The 21721-nt window shown below is 40.3% G+C and overlaps 1 protein-coding gene and 1 long non-coding RNA gene across 8 annotated transcripts in view; one reads left to right on the forward strand and one right to left on the reverse strand.

The window, feature by feature from the left end:
* Positions 1–19275, forward strand: part of LOC123613204 (uncharacterized) — a 76251-nt gene extending 56976 nt beyond the window's left edge. For all 6 annotated transcript variants that reach the window (XR_012507015.1, XR_012507016.1, XR_006720548.2 and 3 more), the window contains 2 exons: positions 15592–15734; positions 19181–19275. This is a non-coding gene — a long non-coding RNA (uncharacterized LOC123613204). The remainder of the gene's footprint in view (positions 1–15591; positions 15735–19180) is intronic.
* The window catches only part of STK39 (serine/threonine kinase 39), a 252102-nt gene continuing 249131 nt past the window's right edge, over positions 18751–21721 (reverse strand). For both annotated transcript variants that reach the window (XM_074363833.1, XM_074363834.1), the window contains exon 18: positions 18751–20279. In XM_074363833.1, coding sequence (XP_074219934.1) covers positions 20205–20279 — 75 coding nt within the window. In that variant the 3' untranslated portion in view covers positions 18751–20204. The remainder of the gene's footprint in view (positions 20280–21721) is intronic.

Below are 21721 nucleotides of genomic sequence, written 5' to 3' on the forward strand. Positions count from 1 at the left end.
AATATTACTATGATTTCTGTCAAAAGTTATTCTGCCTATGTTTTCTTCTAGTAACTTTATGATTTCTGATCTTAAATCTTTAGGACTTTAATCTATTTTATTTTTGTATATGGTATGAGGAAATGTTCTAATTTCATTCTTTACATGTTGCTGTTCAGTTTTCTCAGCAACACTTATTGCATAGGTTGTCTTTTCCCCGTTGTAAATTTTTGCCTCCTTTGTTATAGATTAATTAACCACATATGGAGATTTTGTTCAATCTGTAGATTGCCTTGGGAAATACAGTCATTTTAACAATATTCATTTTTCCAATTCATAAATGTGGTATATCTTTCCATCTGTTTGTGTCATCTTCAGTTTCTTTCGCAGTGTCTTACAGTTTTCTAAGTACAAGTCTTTTTATCTCCTTAGTTATACTTATTCCTGGGTGTCCTACTCTTTTTGATATCATGATAAATGAGACTGTTGTCTTAATTTCTCTTTCTGATAGTTCATTATTAGTGTATATAAGTGCAACAGATTTCCATATATTAATTTTATATAATGCAGCCTTATCAAATTCATTGAACTCTAGTAGTTTTTCAGGGGTGTCTTTAGAATTTTCTATGTGTAGTATCATGTTATCTGAAAACAGTGACAATATTACTTCTTCCTTTCCCATTTTTCTTACATGATTGCTGTGGTTAGGACTTCAATGCTATGCTGAATGAAAGTGGAGAGAGTGGACATTCTTGTATTTTTCCTGATCTTAGAGGAAATACTTTCAGCTTTTTAGTATCATAGAGTATGATGTTAGCTGTGGGTTTAACATATATGGCCTTTATTATGTTGAGGTGTGTTAACTCTTCACAAAGTGAGTATAAAGGTTTTATCATAGATGAGTGTTGAATTTTGTCAGTAGCTTTTTCTGTATCCATTGAGATGATCATATTATTTTTATTCAATTTTTTAATGTGTACCACAGGACTTGTAGATATTGAACCATTCTTGCATCCTTGTAATAAATCCCACTTGATCATACTGTATGAGCTTTCTAATGTATTGTTGAATTCACTTTGTAATTTGTTGAGGATTTTTGCATCTATGTTCATTGGTGATGTTGGATAGTAACTTTCCTTTTTTGTAATATCTTTGTCTGGTTTTGGTGTGAGGATAATGCTGGCCTCATAGAAGGAGTTTGGAAGTGTTTTTCCTCTGCAATTTTTTGGAATAATTTGAGAAAGATAGGTGTTAATTCTTATCTAAATGTTTGGTAGAATGCATCTGTGAAGCCATCTGGTCCTGGACTTTTGTTTGGAGTTTTTAAGTTACTGATTCAGTTTCATTACTGATAATTGGCCTGTTTATATTTTTCTGTTTCTTTCTGGTTCAGTCTTGGAGATTGCACATTTCTGGGAATTTGTCCATTTCTTTTAGATTGTCAAGTTTATTGACATATAGTTATTCATGGTATTCTCTTGTGATCCTTTGTATTTCTGTGGTGTCACTTGTAACTTCTTTTTCATTTCTGATTTTACCGATTTGGGCCCCTTTCCTTTTTTCTTGATGAGTCTGGCTAAAGCTTTATCTGTTTTATCTTCACAACGAATCAGCTTTTAGTCTCATTGATCTTTCCTACTGTTTCTTTTGGTCTCTATTTTATTAATTTCTGCTCTGATCTTTGATTTCTTTCCTTCTACCAACTTTAGGTTTTGTTTGTTCTTTTTCTAGTTCCTCTAGATGTGAGGTTAGGTTGTTTGAGATTTTCCTTGTTTCCTAGGATAGACAGTTACCGTTATAAACTTCCCTCTTAGAACTAGTTTTGATGTGTCTCACAGATTTTGGCTTGTTGTGTTTTTGTTTTCATTTGTCTCCAGCTATTTATTTCTTCTTTGATTTCTTCAGTGCTCCGTTGGTTGTTTAGTAGCATGTTGTTTAACCTTCATTTGTTTGTTTTTTGGAGTTTTTTTCTTGCAGTTGATTTCTATCTCATAGCATTGTGGACAGAAAAGATATTTGGTATAATTCCAATTTTCTTAAGTTTACTGAGACTTGTTTTTGTGGCCCAGCATGTTATCCATCCTGGAGAATGTTACATATGCAAATGCAAAACTATATTCTGCTGCTTTTGGATGGAATTCTCTGTAAATATAAATTAAGTCCATATGATCATTTAATGCCAATGTTTATTGATTTTTTTAGAGGAGGGGTCTGGATGATTTGTTTATTGTAAGTGGACTGTTAAAGTCCCCTTCAATCATTGTGTTACTCCCTTTATGTCTGTTAATATTTTATGTATTTAGGTACTTCTGTGTTGGGTGCATATATAGTTAAAATTGTTTTGTTTCTTTATTGATCCCTTGAGCATTATATAATGTCTTTCTTTATCTCCTGTTACAGCTCTTGTCTATTTTGTCTGATAAGTATTGCTACCCCAGCTTTATTTTGATTTTCATTTGCATGAAATACATTTTTCCAGTCCCTTGCTTTCAGTCTGTATGTCTTTAGATCTGATGTATCTCTTGTAGGCAGCATATATATATGGGTTTTGTTTTTGTATGCATTTAACCACTCCTTTTTTTGATTGAGTTATTTAGTCCATTTAAAGTAATTATTGATAAATATATACTTACTGGCATTTAGTTAATTGTTTGGGATTTGTTGTTGTTCCTTTCTCCTTTTATACTCTTCCCTTGTAATTTGATGACTATCTCTAGTGTTTGGATTCCTTTATCTTTGGGGGATTCCTTTATCTTTTTTGTATTATAGATTTTCAGTTTGTGGTTCCCATGAGGTTTATATAGCAATCTACATATATACACAAACACACATGACTAAGTTACTTATCTCTCAATTTCAAAAGCCTTTTAACAGCCCTGCATTTTTAATCCCTTCCCCCATGATTGTTTTTGACATCATATTTTACATCATTTTGTCTTGTGTGTCCCTTATCTACTTATTGCAGATATAGATGATTTTACAGCTTTCGTCTCTTAACCTTCCTACTAGCTTTGTATTGATGTGTTGCCTTCTACTGTATATTTGCCTTTGCTGATGAGCTTTTCCCTTTGTAATTTTTATGTTACTAGTTGTGTCCTTTTCTCTTTTTGCTTAGAGAAGTCCCTTGAACATTTCTTCTTGTAAAGCTAGTTTGGTGGTGATAGTCTTCTAGCTTTATCTTGTCTGTAAAACTTTGATCTCTCCTTGAAATCTGAATGAAAGTCTTACTGGGTGGAGTACTCTTGGTTGTAGGTTTTTCCTTTTGATTACTTTAAATATGTCACGCCACTCCCTGCTGAACTGCAGTTTGTGATGAAAGGTCACCTTATAGCCTTATAGGAGTTCCTTTGTACATAAATTGCTTTTCCCTTACTGCTCTTAATAGTCTATCTTAAATTTTTTTTTTACGGCTTTTGACAGTGTATCTTTGTATAGTCCTCTTTGGCTTGATCCTGCTTGGGACTCTGCTTTCTGGACCTGGATGGTTGTTTCCTTTCCCAGGTTAAGACTTTTCAGCTATTATGTCTTCAGATATGCTCTCTGCCCATTTCTCTCTCTTTTTAGCTTCTGGGGCCCCTACAATGTGAGTGTTAGCACATTTGATGTTGTCCCAAAGGTCTCTTACGCATCCTCATTTCTTTTTATTCTTTTTTCTGTTCACTTTCAGTGATTTTCACTACTCTCTCTTCCGGCTTACTGATTAATTCTTCTGTATCATTTCATCTACTGTTGATTCCATCTAGTGTATTTTTCATTTCAGTTACTGTATTCTTCATCTCTGGTTCTTCTTTATACTTTCGAACTCTTTGTTGAGCAACTTCTAACTTCTCACTCTGTTCATCCATTCTTCTCCCAAGCTCTTTGATCTTTTATAATCATGACCTTGAATCTCCATTGGGTAGATTCCTTGTCTCCACTTCACTTTGTTGTTGTGGGGTTTCATACTGTTCCTTCCTGTGAAACATGTTCCTCTGTTGCCTCATTTTGCCTAATTTGCTGTTTTTAATTCTATGTATCTGGTAATTGTTTACATTTCTTGACCTTGGAGAGGTGGCCTTCTGTAGGAGACGTCCTGTGCGTATCAGCAGCACACTCCCCTCTGGTCACCAGAGATACATGCTCTAGGGATATCCCCTATGTGGGCTACGTGGGTCCTTCTGTTGTGGCAAGCTGACTACTGCAGGTGGTCTGGTAGGCATGGCTGGCTCCCAGTCCAGTTGGTTGCCAGGCCCTACCTCATGCAGAGGTTTCTGCTTTCTGGTTCCAGGTTTGAGGAGTTTTCAGCCATTATTCCTTTAAATATACTTTCTGTCCTTTTCTCTTTCTGGAAATCCCCTAACAGGAATATTATTTTTTAAATTGTTTCCTATATGTCCCTTAGGCTTTCTTTGCTCTTTTTCATTTTTCTTTTTGTTCCTCTAATAGGATAATTTGAAATTTCTTATCCTCTGTTTCACTAATTCTTTATTTTTAAGTCTGCTTTTGAAACGTTCTATTGAATTCTTCAGTTCAGTTATTGTGTTTTTCAACTCTAGGTTTTCTGTTTAGGTTTTATTTTATTTTGTTTTTGATGGTTTCTACTTCTTTGTCCAACTTTTTTGTTCATGCATTGTTTTTCTTATTTTACTTGTCTGTCTGCATGTTTTTGTAGTTTGCTGCAAAATCCTTAAGTGGATTATTTTGAATTCTTTGCCCAACAGTTTGTAAATCTCCATTTCTTTAGCATCAGTTATTGGAGTTGTTTCCTTTGGTGTCATGTTCACGTGATTTGTGACCCTTGAATCTTTGTCATTATTTCGCTATCTGCACATTTGAGTAAATGTTACAGATTTTCTTTGGTCAGATTTTCACTAGTCAGTTCAGTTTGGGTTTGTGGGTGTGTCTGCTGGTAATCTTCTTGGACAGGTTTATCTTTGGTCAGGGCAGCTGCTCAAGCTCTTCGGTCAGTGATGGGGACCTGTTTGAGTATTGCTGGCTTGGTTCTTTATTTGGGTGAGGCTATAGTATGGACTCTGGTTGCCTGGATTCTCTGGTCAGGCTTTCTAGATGGATGGTACTGGCTGCTATATTCACTAGCAGATGGGGCCATAAATTAGCTTCTGTGCCATGGCAAGACAGTAGGATGGGACCAGGGTCTGGAACATTCGCTATTGGGGGCTTAGGCAAGAGTGTGCGCTGGGTACCTGGGCAGGTGAGCCCCCAGTTTTGCTCTGCAAACAAGGAGATGCACTAGCTGAGTTCTCTCTTCAAGTGTCAGTGTAAGCAGGCCTGTTGTCTGGGCTACACTGCCTGCCATGTGCTCTGGTTAGGTTCCCATTTAGGCAAGTTGAAGGCTGTATTCAGCAATGAGTGAGGCTGTGAATTTGTTTGCCTTCCCAGGAGTTCGGAAGAACAGCTCTGAGACTGGTAAAGCTCTTTGTTTTGTTAAGCCAACCCATGCCCCAAGATTCCTGGCCGAAAAGGGGCACTGACTTTGCTCCACATACTGTCAGCTCTGCCTGCCAGTCCCTCAGCTCAAGCATTGCGGGCTTATGCAGCTTCCGGGTGGCCTCACCAGCCCTTCTTGTCACGTGGGGCCAGGAGACCCCTTCCACACAGCATGTAGGGCTGCTGGGCCTCTGTTCCCTTGTCTGATAGGACAGAGAGGGGCCACTCCAATTTTTTCCCAGCAAGCTTTTCTGGTCAGGAGGGGTTGAGGTACCCTCAGCCTTGGCTACAAATTAGTCTTCTTTGTGGGCATAGCAGAAAACTCTCCAGGCCCCGTGCTGGCTTGGCTCTGCGGTCAGTCAGCTCCCACTCACCCCTCAGCCAGAGCACTGCTGGGCTGCACAGCTTCTGGGTGCTCTCACCAGCCCCTCTGGCCAGGTGGGGCCAGGCAACACTGTCCCCAGTAGGTGGGGCTGTGACTCAGCTTTTTTCACAGTGTAGGCAGACCAGACTGGCCCCACTCCTCATCTGAGGACCTGAGGCAGACAGGTCTGCACCCTGGTGAGGTCCTGGTCAGAGCGCACCACCAACTTGGTTAAAGCTGCTGGTGGGTAGTGACCTCTGTCTGCCAAGATCCTGTGCTGGTGGTTGCGAGTCCCTTCCCTCTTCTCTGCCATAGATTCCCAGTGGCTGAGCCGTGTGGATTCCCCTGCCATCCCCATGGGTGAGGTTAGAGTAGGGGCTCCCACACAGCGACCCACAGTGCTGGGGGAGCTGTTTGAACCCGTGGGCTCTCTTCCCACTGGAGGGACCAGAGGCTCAGGGCAGGCCTCCTGCCTGGTGCTGGGCTGGCCTAAGGGCGGGCAGTGCTGTCACTGTTTGGCGGCTTCTTAGCCTTCAGATACAGCCCGTCTTGGTCTCTGTGGTGCAGGAAGGTGCTGCAGCCTGTCAACTGAAAAAAAGAAAAAAAAAGAAAAGAAAAGAAAAGCACAACCTAAAGGTTGAGTAATGTTTTATTCAGCAGACTTCCTGAGGACTTCAAGCCCAGGAGTCAGCCTCTCAGATAGCTCTAAGGGACTGTTCCAAAGAGATAAGGGAGGAGCCAGCATGTATAGGAGTTTTTGCAGTAAAGACTCGGTAGTTGGAACATCAAAAGGTTACTGTTAATTGAAGAAAACCAGATATTTCCAGTTAAGGAATTTTAGCGCTTTTCTATGTATGGGAAGATGCAAGAATCTGGGCTCACTGAAATCCTTCCTTTGATATGCACCTTAGCTCTCCAAGGCCCGCATCCTGTGCTGCCCATCCTGAGTCTCCTCAGAGGGCACCGGTCGGGGTGGCTGCAGGCTGATGGCTAGATGGCGGGCATCCTATTTCCATCCTCAGTTCCCTCAGGGCTCACCGAAGGGGGTGGCTACAATGGCTGGTGGCTGCACCATCCTGTTTACTGATATGGCAGCGGCATTCTTAGTCCACAAGCCTCCCCCCGATGCTTTACCATTCCCTCAGTGGTGTCTTGTTCATGGAGAGTTGTTGTTCTTCTGAGAGGGAGCATAGTCAGGAATGGCCTGTGTCGCCATCTTGGTGACTTTGCTCTCCAGGTATAACCTGCAGGCCCCTCCTTGTGGAGCTGAGCAGCAGAGAATGTGAGCCTCCTGTGGGCGGCTGGCTGGCTGCCCAGGTGGGAGTAAGAGGCTGAAGCTGCACCACTTTTTTGGTCCCAGGTCTTGATGAGAAGACAGAGATGAAGGGAATTCTCAGACCAAAACCTGATGCCAAGCTCTAATGGGGGGAACTTCTGGAGTAAACAAATCTCTTGAAACTGTGTCTCTCTAGACGGAGCCAAGAGACCCAGACACCCCTCATGGTGCCTGTAAGTGAGGACGCACATGCGTGTTAGCTCAGCCACAGATTTGGGCTCTGATTCTACCCCTTATTTTGGGAGCCTGGGCAGATGTCCACTGAGATAGGTTTCACCTGTGGAACAAGGGTAACAGCATTTCTAGGGGATGAGGATTAAATGCAATCTTACACACACAGTGCTTGGCAAGGCGTGCACATTAGGCAGATGGTAGCTGTTATTATTTAGAGTAGACGATTTTTAATCCAGAAGAGTCTGTAGAGGAATTTAAAGCTTTTTTTTGTAAAGACATCCCTCCATGGGGCTTACAGGGACATAATCCATGGAGAATCTAGAAGTTTCTCACTCTGTTCTTTCTTGTTTTCCCAAATCTCAACTTGTGCTACAAATAATCAAGTGGTGTCCAGAAAAGATGGGAGGAAAATGATTTCATTAAGCTTCTGCAGCCCTAAAATATGAGCAACTTTAATGGCCACAAACTTTGAAGCCTGAGCTCAATGCACCACTGCTTCTCCCAACCCTGCACGGCCCCTCATCATTATCCCAAAGTTGTTTGATTCGGGTCTTTGATGGGGTCTGAAATCTCTGGACACTAAGGGATGATGTGTTGACTCTGAAAACAGCTTGACCATCAACAATCTAACAGTCATAAAATAGCCATAAAGCAGTGTTTGTGTGGGCTGTAATATTGGTGTTATTCATGGTGGCCAAATAAATTATGGAAGTGCCACAGTGCTGGGCAGTTAAATCTGGATAGCTAATCAGCTGGGCCAGCCTGCAGAGAGCTGCAAGGGAAACAGAACCATTCTTTCCAGATGAAGCAAATCTGATAAGCATTTTCAGTCTCCTGGCAGGAGACACAGTGAGAGATCCAGGAAACCAGATGCCTATCCCCGTTCCCATTTTCCCCTCTAAACAAGCTCCTGCTGGGCCCATTTTTGGACATGGGCTCTGCTTGGCCACCAGATGTTATTCATTCCAGGGAGGAGGTCGTTGATCTAAACCAGCTTTTCCTGGAGGTATTTTGAAAAGATCGTCACTAAAACTAAACATTAACATGTAAATGTGGCTTTACCATTCCCGCCCCTCCAGGCTGAGCCCTATTATACTGCCTTAAGCCTATGCACTCTGGTGCCCACCCAGGATTTCCACACTCCCTAAAGTCATTTTGTCCCAAAATGTCCTAGCTTCCGCTGTCATTCTTGTTCTTCTCCCATTAGAGACTGGGAGAGACTGACTGAACTCAGATAGACTCACACTAACGTGTTAGTAATGTTAGTAACTGACCATCCTTACCACCAATACCATAGTATTTGCATTTTGAAAGATAACATCCCGTATGTCAAGTAAATCTGTAATTGGTAAAATTTCAGGCTGAGTGAAAAGAGAAAATAAGAAGCTCCAGAATGGAGCTCCCTCGGCTGGTTTCTCTGAGCTGTGGCTGTTGTTTCACAGCGTTGCCTACATTTTTTCTTAAGAATTCATTCATTCATTCATCAGCCAGTACTTGAGAGTCTATAATATCCTCGTTATGGGAGTTTAAATACCTCACTAAACAAAACAAAGATCTTTAACTTTGGAGGGCAGAATGAGAATATATACTAGGCACAGTAAGTATATTTTATAGACTGTTAGAGAGTGACATGTGCTTTAGGGGAAAAAAGTGGCAAAGTAAGGGGGATTAAGAGTGCTGGGTAATTGGGTTGAATGTTGTTCATTTTAAATGTGGAGCTAAGGAGGCCTCATTTGTGCAAAGACTTGGAGAATAAACGAGAATGAGTCAAGGGGGTCTGGGAGAACCCTGTCTCTGAAGGAGTGGCTAAAGCAGTGCCTGGTGTGTTAAAGGAACAAACAGCAAGGAGGCCAGTGAGGCTGAGGTCGAGAGAGCACAGAGGAGAGCAGTAGATGAGATGATGGGGAGCCATTGTCTCAAGACTGAAAGATCCTTAGCTCTCGACTCCTACTCCCAGGACAGTACGGGGGTCTTTTGAAGAAGACAAGAATGGGGAAAGGGAGACTGAGGATTCTACACATATGTAAGAATTTTTTTTGTAGACCAGTGACTGTTCTCAAGATCAGTACAAGGTAATAAAAGCTTTACGTCCAAATAAAAGGAAGTTGAAAAAAATTATTGAAAACTATACTCTTACCCACATGCGTTCAGAGCTAGGTGACAAAATGCTGCTCTTTGAATATTGTGTTTGCAGGAAGAGTCATCACAGTTGAGTGTGTGGCTCTCCAACCTCACTGTGGATTGGCTTTGGTCAGAGGGCTCCGTTGAGGTTAGCTTTCTGAATACAGCCACCTCAGCGACATCCATTGCAAACTCAAGGACAAAGAGTGAATACAGAGCCTTGACAGCCTTCAGCACAGAGCATTGGTGTAGAGGACTTACCCTTGCTCAATCTGTTAAAAAGTTAATCATTTCTCTGCAACTAAAAGCTTCAAGGTGATTTGATGGAAATTTAAGTTTATGTATCAAGTATCTCCTTGTGTACTTAAGTGCTTATTACAGACTAGGAGTTTCTGGGGATGACATTTTGGGGATCACCCTACATTTAGCATATTCTCTCTGATTAAAACCTTCAAAAATACAAACCCTGGCCCACTCAGAAAACTGTCTGGTCTCATATTTTCAAGATTTCCTCCTTTAGCAGAGAATTTCTTTTTATGTAGGCTATCAGAAATACAAGACTGGGAGTTAGAAATCTTCAGCCCCAAGGATGATTGCCAGGAGATTAGATCAGGTGATCACTGAAATCCTGTGATCTTTTAAAAAATATATTTATTGAGTCTAAATTTTGAGAGAATTGGTAGAAGTCAGTCATGACATTCATTCATTCAACGATTGTTGCATAATTACTCTAAGTCTTGTGTATAAAGTTATTAATAAAATAGGCATGAGGCTCTTATTTTCATGGCTTAGCTCACTTCACAAGTGCCTAGTTAGTCAGGGTTATCTAGATTGCTGTGTTGGAAAATACTGAGGCTCAGGGAAGATATCAGTGATTGATCAGCCATGTCTACCATAAGCAAATGCAAAGTCTCCTTGCACAAATGGAGCCCAGACACTGATGATTCTCTTTTTAAGAGGCAACCCCAAACAATTTCCTGAAATTTACCAGAGCTCTACCATGTACAGCCCAATATTACATCATTCTTTTAAAACAAGCCTCCTGTCTTCCTGAAGGATGAAAGCAATATCCAAGAGCCAGAAATCATTTAGACTCAGAGGTAATCTCTCTGTGGTAGTGAGCATTGTCCAGGTGATACCTGAAGAAGTTTAACCTTATTCCGTATAGATACCGTGCCGGTACTGAGAAGTTCAAGAAATACTTGACTGATCCCCAAAGTGGCTGTGGTGATGGACAAGTCAACCCTTTCTCTTTTAACCCACACCAGAGTACCATTCTGTGTTTCACAGTTCCAGGCTGATCTTTTCGGCAATTTGCTACTTGAAGTCTACTTATCTGTCAGTCACTCTTAATTTCACTTTGCACAGCTGACTGTGGTGGTATTACAGACTTCCTTATACTAATATATTTAACAGTTGTATGGCTTTGAAAGGCTGCCAACATAGAGTAGCAGCTGAAAATGCTACTTTCCAGCCAGACTGTCCTTTTCTCGATCAGCCTGCACCTACCATTTGTACTTGAATCTATTTTGGTCTGAATGCAGTCATTGGTTTTCAACAATATATTTTCTCCTAGTGGATTTTTTTCCCCCCATCACATTGAGTAAAGGTCTGTACCAGACAACTTAATATTATAAGCTTCATTTGAAATAGCTCCTATATGAAACTTACTCTTTTCTGTTGAAAGGCAATCAAATGACATTATAATCAATACAGGGAAAGTGCAGACTTATCTGGGAGGCAGTGTGATATGGTGAGGAGATACGTGCAAGTTCAAATTCCAGGACTGCTCTTAACTAGCTGTTGACCTCAGACAGGTTCCTTCTGTGAATGCCATTATTTCCTTTAGCTGTAAATTGGACACAGGCATACCTACTTTGCATAGTTATAAGATTAATAGGTAATACATATGAAAAGCATCTGGAATATAGACACTCTGGTTACTATTTTTAGTAATGTTAATATTAAACTTATTTTTGAAATACTTAACTATTCATAAAACAAAAATGCTAGAAATATTAAGGAATCCACCATTTCTAAGACCTGGGTTTTGACCTAGGTCCTAGGAGTCAGTAAGAACACTGGCCGCTTGTATTTACGTTTGGCAAGATGCATGGCTGGAGTCATTTGCTAGGTGTCTTCCTCCTTGCATCTCCCTTCCCCACGCTTCCTGCCTCTCTTCTTGTAAGGAGAGCTCTGTGGAGGAGCTTAGAGGAATGGCCTCTGAGGAGCGCTTAGGGTCTAGCCCCAGAAATATAATACTTTAAATATTTAAAGACCATGTCCATTAGCTAATATAGGATCCAGAGAAAGTATCTGGAGACAAGCAAGGAACCCAGAGCTGCGGGCTACTTCCTGCAGCCTGAGGACTGTGCTGTCTCCTCAGCCCCTCTCTTCCCACCCAGCAGCTCTGTAAGAGGCTCGAGGGAAGAATCAGAAAGCAGTAAGCTTCCTTTCAGAGCTGTGACCCTCCACCTCTTTTCTCCCCCTAGCTTTATTGAAGTTTAATTGACAAATAAAAACTGTATAGAGTAAAGGCTTACAACCTGATGTTTTGATATGCACATACACTGTGAAATAATCACCACAATCAAGTTAATTAACACAGCCATCATTTTAACTTCCAGTAGGTGAGTCCTGACTCCCTGTACAACCAGTGGCTGAAACCAAAGATCCTAATTAGCTGACTGGATTTTCTCAGACCCAATTCACCAGCAGCTCAACTGTTAACAGCTGAATGGGTGGGCCAGTTCAGTCAAGCAGCAAGCGGTTTGTTCCTTCCTCTGCTCAATTAGGTCCCTAGAATGTTCATACTGGAAAGGAAGTTAATGATCAACTAATGAATCCCCCTCAATCTAAGATGGAGTACACTGAGGCTCAGTGAAGCAGGACTTGGGTGAGGTCACTCTGACAGGCAGCAACAAAGCCTGCGCAGAAGCCATTTTGGTTTTTCACATTTTATTATCAAAGAATGTAATTTGTTTTTTATTTTAGTTTTTCAAAGCCATTTAAGATAAAGAAACTGAATCTGTCTTGTCTCAAACAACTACTTCTGATTCTTTGATCTTGGGAAAATCACTTACCTTCCTGGATTTGGAAGCTACATCACAAAGGGCTCTGATGAACATAAAAGTTAGTTAAAATACAAATCATGAATGAGAAGCAAGTGTTACATCTGTGGCTCAGGGGCAGAATTACTAGGAATAATCTTCAGGTCCCCTTGCAAGACTAAATACCTAATTTTCAACGAATAATTTTGCTTGCAAAACTTAGTTTCCTACCCTAAACTGCCTAAACTTCAGGACCCACAAAATCAGAATTTGCCCTTAGAAAGGCAGCTCTCTAAGGGGTGGTGGGAATGCTTTGGAATCAGATTGGCATAGGCTCATTTCTCCTCTGTCACTGACTAGCTGGCTGACCTTGGTAAAGTTACTGAAGATCTCTGTACATCTGTTCCCTCATCTGTGAAAGGCAGATAGTGGAGTCGATGTCCTAGAGTTGCTGCGAGGCTTAAGCAGGGTAAGGCAGGGGAAGTCTGGTTTAGTGCCTGGCCCAGAGCAAACCTGCAATAAAGTGGCTCTTGTATTGTGTAGGAAGGTCGCCTGATACAGTGACTAAGAATTTGGGCTTCAGAACCAGGGATACTTGTATTCAAATCCCTGCTTTGTATCTCAGTACTTACTGTGTTATCTTGGGGAGCTTAGTCGTTCTGAGCCTTAGTTTTCTCATCTTTAACATGGAGTAATAAACCTAGCCCCCAGAGCTGTTTAAGAGTAAATGAGATGATGTAAAGTGCTCATCAGGGCGGCTGCTTTCAGCTGCAAGTAAAATCAAGAATAGTTGAAATAGCTTAAAAAAGTCATTCTCAATCTTTTTGGCTACAGGCCACAATAAGAAATAGATCTTATGTTGTTTGTTACTCAGCGTACACATACACATTATCACAGGACTGATGTGTGAATCACATTTGATAATGTGTATGCCCAATACTTCATACAGTATTCTAGAACGGGAGTCTCAATTCAGGCTTTCCCAGTAATAAGCAAAAATAGTATTGGCATCCCAGTGTGTGACATGCTTGTTCTTTTGCTCAATCCTGTGTCATTTTAACTCACTTATTATTTTATTGATGTATAGTTGACTAATAATACTAGTTTCAGGTATAGTGATCAATATTTTTATAGATTGTGCTCCATTTAAAGTCATTATAAAATACCAGCTGTATTCCCTGTGCTGTGCAACATATTTTTGTAGCTATTTTATACATAGTAGTTTGTACCTCTTAATCCCCTACTCCTATCTTGTTCCTCTCTCCTGTCTCCCCACTGGTAACCACTAGTTTGTTCACTATATCTATGAGTCTATGTCTGTTTATTTTTTCGTTTTCTGAGGAACCTCCATACTGTTTTCCATAGTGGCTGCACTAATTTACATTTCCACCAACAGTACATTAGGGTTCCCTTTTGTCCACATCCTCACCATTTGAAATCTGTAGACTTTTTTGTTGTTGTTGAAGTATAGTTAATTTACAGTGTTGTTAGTTTCTGGTGTACAGCAAAGTGATTCAGTTATACAGTGAGAACTGTCTCACATGTTAGATAAGGTTTTGATGTGTTTGTGGCAGGAGGTGAGCTCCACATCCTTCTACTCTGCCATTTGGATTTCTTCCTCTTAGTTTGCTTATTTCCTTTCCAGAATCCCACTGAGTTTGGAGAGAGGAGAAAAAGATGTATGTACATGAAAAATCTACCTAAATGTACTCAACCTCACTCTGATTGCCTGTTTGTTTGTAAACTGACTACACTTCTGTTAAAAAAAGACAGTGTGTCAACTTCTAGTGTACAGCATGTTTCAGTCATACATATACATACATATATTCGTTTTCATATACTTTTTTATTATAGGTTACTACAAGATACTGGATATAGTTCTCTGTGCTATACAGAAGAAATTCGTTGTTTATTTTATATATGGTAGTAAATATTTGCAAATTTAGAGCTCTCAATTTATCCCTTCCCACCCCCCTCCCATGCTGGTAACCATAAGTTTGTTTACTATGTCTGTGAGTCTGTTTTGTATATAAGTTCATTAGTGTCTTTTTTTTCTTTTTTTAGATTCCACATATGAGTGATATCATATGGTATTTTTGTTTTTCTATCTGGCTTACTTCACTTAGAATGACTATCTCCAGGTCTATCCGTTGCTGCAGATTGCATTATTTTATTCTTTTTAATGTCTGAGTAATATTCCATTGTATAGACATACCACATCTTCTTTCTCCAGTCATCTGTCGGTGGACATTTAGGCTGTTTCCATGTCTTGGCTATTGTAAATAGTGCTGCTGTGAATATTGGGGGTGCATGTATCTTTTCAAATTAGTTTACTCCAGATATATACCCAGGAGTGGGATTGCTGTTTCATATGGTAAGTCTGTCTTTAGTTTTTTGAGGAATCTCCATACTGTTTTCCATAATGGCTACACCAAACGACATTCCCACCAGCAGTGTAGGAGGGTTCCCTTTTCCCCCTGCCTTCTCCAGCATTGATCATTTGTGGACTTTTGAATGATGGCCATTCTGACTGGTGTGAGGTGATACCTTATTGTAGTTTTGATTTGCATTTCTCTGATAATTAGTGATACTGAGCATTTTTTCATGTGCCTATTGGCCATTTGTATTTATTACTTAACACATCTAAGTGCTATTGCCAGGATTGTTCAATACCAAGTTACTCATCTGGGTGGAGGCTGGACCAGAGTATTGTCTCTACCATTTTTTTAAAGGTCATCCTACTTCTTCCATGTTGTAGACTCAAGTTTACTGAACATTCTACCCGAACAATAAACCAGTTCCCTATGTGATAAATTAAAATCTTGGTTTCTCAGGGCAGTGTTCTACATGATGGATAACTACACTATAGGGATTATTACTCTATTACTGATCTTTCTTCATTCTGTAGCAAATTCAAATAGTAGCATAAGATTATAACTTTTAACAATATTCCTTGCCCTCTGAGTTATGAGCTAAATTATACAGGGTCAATAAACCTCATCAGTTAATGATGCTTGTTTTGTAGGTTACAGTTCATGTAGGGGAAGTTTTATGTATCTTTCTGAGCATCCATTAGTTTGGCATAAGATGTACTATATAGCTGGTAAGCTAATTGTGCAGTTTTTTTCTTCTGTTTTTAGGTCCCCAAACTAGCCCTGACTAAGTAAGTTGAGCAAGGCATAAGAAGACAGGTTAAAAAAAAAAAAAATCACCATTTCTGGACCGTGCTTTTTCTCTGCGGCAAAATGGCACTGAGGCAATCACTGGGACATTTTGTAAACAGGTACTTTTGACTTTTTTTTTTTTAATGGCTTGTGTATTCCAGTGGAGTACCAGCCCCTTTCTATGGTGTTCTGGGTGTTAATTGATACTGTATCTAGGGCCCCTGAAGGAATCAGTCACTTGATCCTATTTTAAACATTCACCCTTACAGTTCACACACTTTATATGCATTAAGCATTTTAATCATTCTTGGTATTGCACATCCTAAGCAGCAAGCTCTAGGAATTGCATCAGTTTAAAGGAAACACTCTTACGATCAAACTTCCTTACTTGAAATTTTAGCTCATGCCAATAAATAATGGATGTTACCACTTGATAAAACCATTTGCTTATGGCTATTTGGCCTAGTAATAGACCTCTTGAAACTTAGAACCCCTGAAAGCATCACATCATTCTAGGTTTGTACATTCTGGCTGTGAGGGAATGTTCTAGTACCACCCACCCCGGCACACCACTTACACTTACACCCAACCCGCCCTTCAGTATCCTGGTGAGAGTCTGAGTTGAGCTAGGACCTCCTAACAGACTGTACAATGAATGTGTGTAGCAGGAAAGCAGGAGTATATCTGAGTTCCTCTGACTGGACTGTAATGCTGCAGAGCCACTTTTGGATGAGCTAGGAGCATGCTCTCTGCTACAGGAATGGAGAAAAGAGTTTATCTTAAACTGGTAAGATTTTACTGTCACGGACTCAGTGGGCTTCACTAAGCAACATCTTCTCTTACCAAAGACACTCCTAAGAAAAAAGAAAGCCTAAGATCATTTACTGTCAAATGCAAACCCTAATTCTGGGCAAAGTCCTCCACTCTTAATTGGCTCATATTCACCGTATCTGTAATTTAATTAAATTGGTAAGCAGAATCCACAGTTAATTTGTCAGGTTTAACACTAAACAGGCTGCAGGTGCATTACTGAGATGAGGGAGTGAAAATCCTGATATGAAATTTTCCCATGCTATGATCATTGTATATAGGACTAGATTCGGTTTTTGAGGGAATTCTTGCCTCTTCCCGTAAGGACTACTGCTTCGCCCTACCCAGACATGAAGAGACACCATGTTTACCAGCACACAAGATATTTAACACCTAGGAAACTTTAGAAGGATAACTTTTTGAAAAATTTTTCATCACACAGGATTTATAGGTATCTCTAAAAGTTGTTTTACATACAGAAAAAACTCCTTTGTTCATAGAAAAACAGTATGTTGAAAATGAGATAGATAACTTCCTACTGTGAGCTGACCACAGTAGGGGCACATGGGCTGCAGGACAGTTTCTGTATCTGTTTAGGTCAGATACGTGCGGGCACTGGTTTTCCGAAGTGTAAATCCTCCTGTTTGTCAAAGCACATGAAGTTGTACAAATAAATAATAGCATATATCTATGTTTAACGAAGTTTAGGTCTTAGCCAGTGAACAGAATCACAACGTGTCGTATTTAATCGAAAGCTTGATTAAGAGAAGTAGCCCCAGAGGACTGGCTAAAGGAATTGGAGCCCACTCATTCCTCTCAGCTGTACCTTAGGTCTGTCTGTCTAGACCACGAGCGAGAGGAACTGCGTGGTTCATGCCCTCCGCTCCTTTCTGGCCAGGTTTTCCTATCATAAACCCTACCTCTGGGTCTCCACTCAAAGTACTAGAAAAAGAAAATGTTCAGAACTTGCTCTGTATGTATCAGTGCTTTGAGAAGTCTTAAGTTTCTGAATACATAACTCCAACTTCCTAGAATTTCATCGCAGGCTGCAGTACTAGGAAAAACTGTTTCTCCTAACTTGAGAGGGAAAAAGAAAAAAAAATGAGTCATCTGTATCTGAAAGACATCCCTCTTCACCGTGGGTGGGTTGGAAGCTGTAATCCAGACCTGCGCACTACTCTAGTCATCAAGCGATACGTCATGGTGGATTTCTGCGCCCTAACTTGACACTTGCATTTATCTTGTTAGCCAGTTCTTAAAAATGTTTGAAGTGTAGTGGGTTTACAAGGTTAATTTCCGGTGTACAGCATAGTGCTTCAGTTATATACACATGTATATTCCTTTCTGTATGTTTTCATTACAGGCCATTACAAGGTATTGAATACAGCTCCCTGTGCTATACAGTAGGGCCTTGCTATTTATCTATTTTATGTATAGTAGTTAGTCTCTGCAAATTCGAGATTCCCAATTTATCCCTCAACTCCTCCTTCCCCCACTGGGTAACCACAAGTTTGTTTTCTATGTGAGTCTGTTTCTATTTTGCAAGTAAGTTCATTTGTCTTTTTTTTAAGACTCCACATACAGGTGATATCATACGGTTTTTTTCCTTTCTCTTTGTTAGCCAATTCTTTTTTTTAAATATTACTGATTTATAATCATTTTACAATGTTGTATCAAATTTGCTAGCCAATTCTTATTGATCCTTCATCATAACTTTATTTTTAAATCTTTATCCTAGTATGTGAATGTATGTAGGCTCCTTCAAATACCATTAGGGAAGAGATGGGAATCCGGGCATAAAGTAAAAATAGATATTAAATATTCGTTACTGTATTGCAAAATAAGAGTTCTCCAGTTATTCATGTATGTTTTACTCTGGGTAGAAGATGAGGGTCTTTGCTTGTACTATTTTGTCCACAAGTTGTGCAGAAGAGTGTTAATTTAAGAACATATTGTGGATGTCAGGAAGCCGGGGCCCTAGGAGGCCGGCTCTGCAGACAGCTCTGTCAAAGGCCCTGGAGCAGCCCCTAACCACTCCAGCCTCGGCGCCCACGTCACTAGACCGAAGCAGTTAGAAGGAATTCTCTTGTCCCCTGCAGTCCTGTGGTTTTAATTCCAAGACAGTCTGTCTACCTGGCGTGTGAATGTTTGTCTTTCATTCTCTCCTCAAGCTAATTCAGGTTATTTGTTAAACCTGATTCTCTGTGACCGGATGATGCCTTAGTCTTCCTGTGGGGCGCTTTTCACCAGTTAGTTCTCAGTGGGCGTTTTATCACGGTAGCAGTGCAGGTGCTACCTAGAGGAATGAAGCCATGCGACGCCATCTCTTTGTGCAATGATACACTTTTATTTTCCTTTTACCTTTGCAGTCATCTGTGAGTAACCGTTGTGTAAACAATAGAATGGAATGAAATTACATTAAATTGTATGCAAATGGCTCTAGAACACCTTAACAATTGACAAGGCAATTATAAATAACTTTTCCTTAGTAATATATATTTGCTTTTGAAAGTACATTAAAGAGCTGCCATGTCTAGGGTTAGCTAGGAAACAGCAAATGGTACCATCCGGGAGCCACCTCCCTGAACGTTTAGACTCCAATTTTGAAAATCCTAAGGTTTACTATTACCATAATATATAGTCAAGCAAAGGGCTATTTGGGTTGAAAGTATTCTTGAAACTTAACAGCATTTTACCTTTTGAGTCATTGCACAAAACCCTTTATTATTTTTCATTCCGTCTGGGTATGCTGCAGAATTTCAAGTAAAACACGGATTCCGGTATTTTTCAAGTTTATCGCCTTTGGAACAACAGATCCTCTCACTTCAGGAGAAGTCATATCAGAGGTGGGTACGTATTCAGCAATCTAAGAGAATGGCAACATTTTATATAGAGCATCCTAACGTTCCAGTGAAGCAAAACTTACATCTGCCACTTCCTGTAGAGAAAATTTTAGATCTGAGACTATTCCAGAGTAAAGCAGCCTCAGGCACATTCTTAATATGAAAGTTTGTTTTTTTGTTTTTTTTGTTTTGCAAGGCACCTCCCTCTCCCAAGAGACAATCCGATTGTGGACTGGTTTTTAGGCAAAACAAAAGAGAAAGCATTCTAGTTCCTAATTCAGTCATTTCAAAAATCAGAAGTTATAAGTACTCCAAAGATAAACCTGAAACTTTGTTTAAATAACGAGTGAGTAACTGCAAGAAGCATATAATCAAAAACTTTTTTTTCCTTATAGCTAAGGTGTGTAATGCATAAATATATGAAAAATAAAATTCACAGTCAGTTTTAAAACTAGAATTCAAGTTTGGCTAATAAATCTTAATTTTACAAGTATATTAATTTCTAAATACAACATAAGAGGCAGTATTGTCAGATGTACAATTAAAGTATTATAACAGAAAGAACCATGAGAGAAGTAGGCTTCTGATAGAAAAAATTCCTTTTGTTGCCGATAAGTAGGACCACCTGAGTGGGTTTCGGATTCTTTTCTCTTAAGGGATATCCAAATTGATTGCTGAGAATATTAGGTAGCTTTTGGAAAAATAAGCAACAGTCGTGCAGTTGTGGCGTTTGCTTGTTCTCATACAGTGGATTGCTAGGGAATAAAGCAGAAACTCAGTGTCGTAAGTTTAAAAAAAAATTTTTTTTTTATCCCGTTATGTGGAAGCCGGCCTCTTCACAATCCTCTGATTTTGCTAGGGGGCGGCAGGAAGTGGTCAGGGGAGGGACAAGTCGGGGGCGGCATGACAGATCAGGGTGATGTCAAGAGACAGACATCAGCTGACACTCAACTGAGCAAACCCAATCAGCTTCACTTCATCAGGAATCTCCGACCCATCGCAGCCAGAAGCCTGAAAAGGAAAAAAGAAACCTCAGTGCTGGTTGGTCACTGCTGCTTTTTTACCGACTTGTTCCTGTGAAGGCAGATCCAGGCCTGGTGTCTCATCTCTGCCAGCAGACATCCTAAGAATCGCGCTCTTCAGCAACTACTGGGTGCTCACTGCCCTGAGAAGCCCAGTCCCCATGCCATCAAGTACAGAACGCAGAGGAGCGGGGTGTATCAGCCGCGAGAACACCGCCGTGCCCACGCCTGCCGCCCTGGAGTTGTCAACGAGTGGCATGATTTCAACAGCTAGGTAAATGAGCTCCTTAATAACTTCTAAAAGAACATTACAAAAATGAGCAGAAGAGCTTTAACAGGTCACACAAGGGTAATTTGTTTTAGCAAAATCATCTGTCAAACTGGCCAGGGGAAAAAGTGGTCACCAACTTAGTGGAATGGCTCATGACAAGGTGGTTTAATACCAGCAAGTAATTTTTACAGGAAATGCAGTGTACCAGATTTTTCTTTATACTTTAACTTGTAATAATTTAAGACTTATACATTACCTAAAATTGGCCCAAGTTAGTGTGCCAAATACTTATTTTAAAATCAAAAGAAACTGGCAATAAGGCATTGACCATCAACCCTCTCCCTGGTCCTAGTTCATAAATTCTGTTTTTTTAACCTCCCTCTCCTGCACACAGAGTACTCGGCTCACCACTCTACACTGCCTCTTCACTCTCAGTGCATACATCAGAACCAACCACACGTAAGTACATTATGTAAGTACAAGTGGGGAGAAAACTGAATACCTGGGAATGGGCAATTATCGACCGAAGAGCCCTCCACGCCTCTTCTTGGCCTAGTTCCTGCTAAATTATTGTGAAAACAATTAGCTTCCTGTGGTAAAAAGCCCTTTCCAATCATCACACTGTATCTGCTTCGCACCGCTCCAACAAACAGTACCTAAACGCAGGCCTTTGCCAACCCCAGCGTTTTCCTTTAAAATAAGCAGCTAATTAGAACCTACAACTTGAATATTTTACAGTAACATTCAGTGTGAGTAGTTATGCTTATGTAAGAAAACCCACAGCCTACGGAGTAGGAATATTAGCTAACATTTAAATAATTTACTTTGTGTCTCTCTAATGATGGCTCTCGTTTCACTTGACAGGTAAGATATTCAGTAAAGGACCGTGTTCACCGTTTGCACTCCTTCCCTTGTCACTAAGAAGCTGCGAAATTCCCTGGTGGGTGTCTTGTCACGTGGACACTGTGATATTTACCACCCCCACCAATTTTCTCCTCCTACTTACCACTGTTTCTTCATCTGTCTTCTTAAACTTTGCCTCTCTGCTTGTAGCTGTTACCAATAACGTCATTTCCTCAACCCCTTGCTGGGGGCAGAGACAATTTGTGTGGACAACTGCCAAACATCTGAGGTCAAACTTCCTGCTGCTGTCGACAAAA

The sequence above is a fragment of the Camelus bactrianus genome, chromosome 5 (assembly GCF_048773025.1).
Source record: "Camelus bactrianus isolate YW-2024 breed Bactrian camel chromosome 5, ASM4877302v1, whole genome shotgun sequence".
Taxonomy (NCBI): Eukaryota; Metazoa; Chordata; class Mammalia; order Artiodactyla; family Camelidae; genus Camelus; species Camelus bactrianus.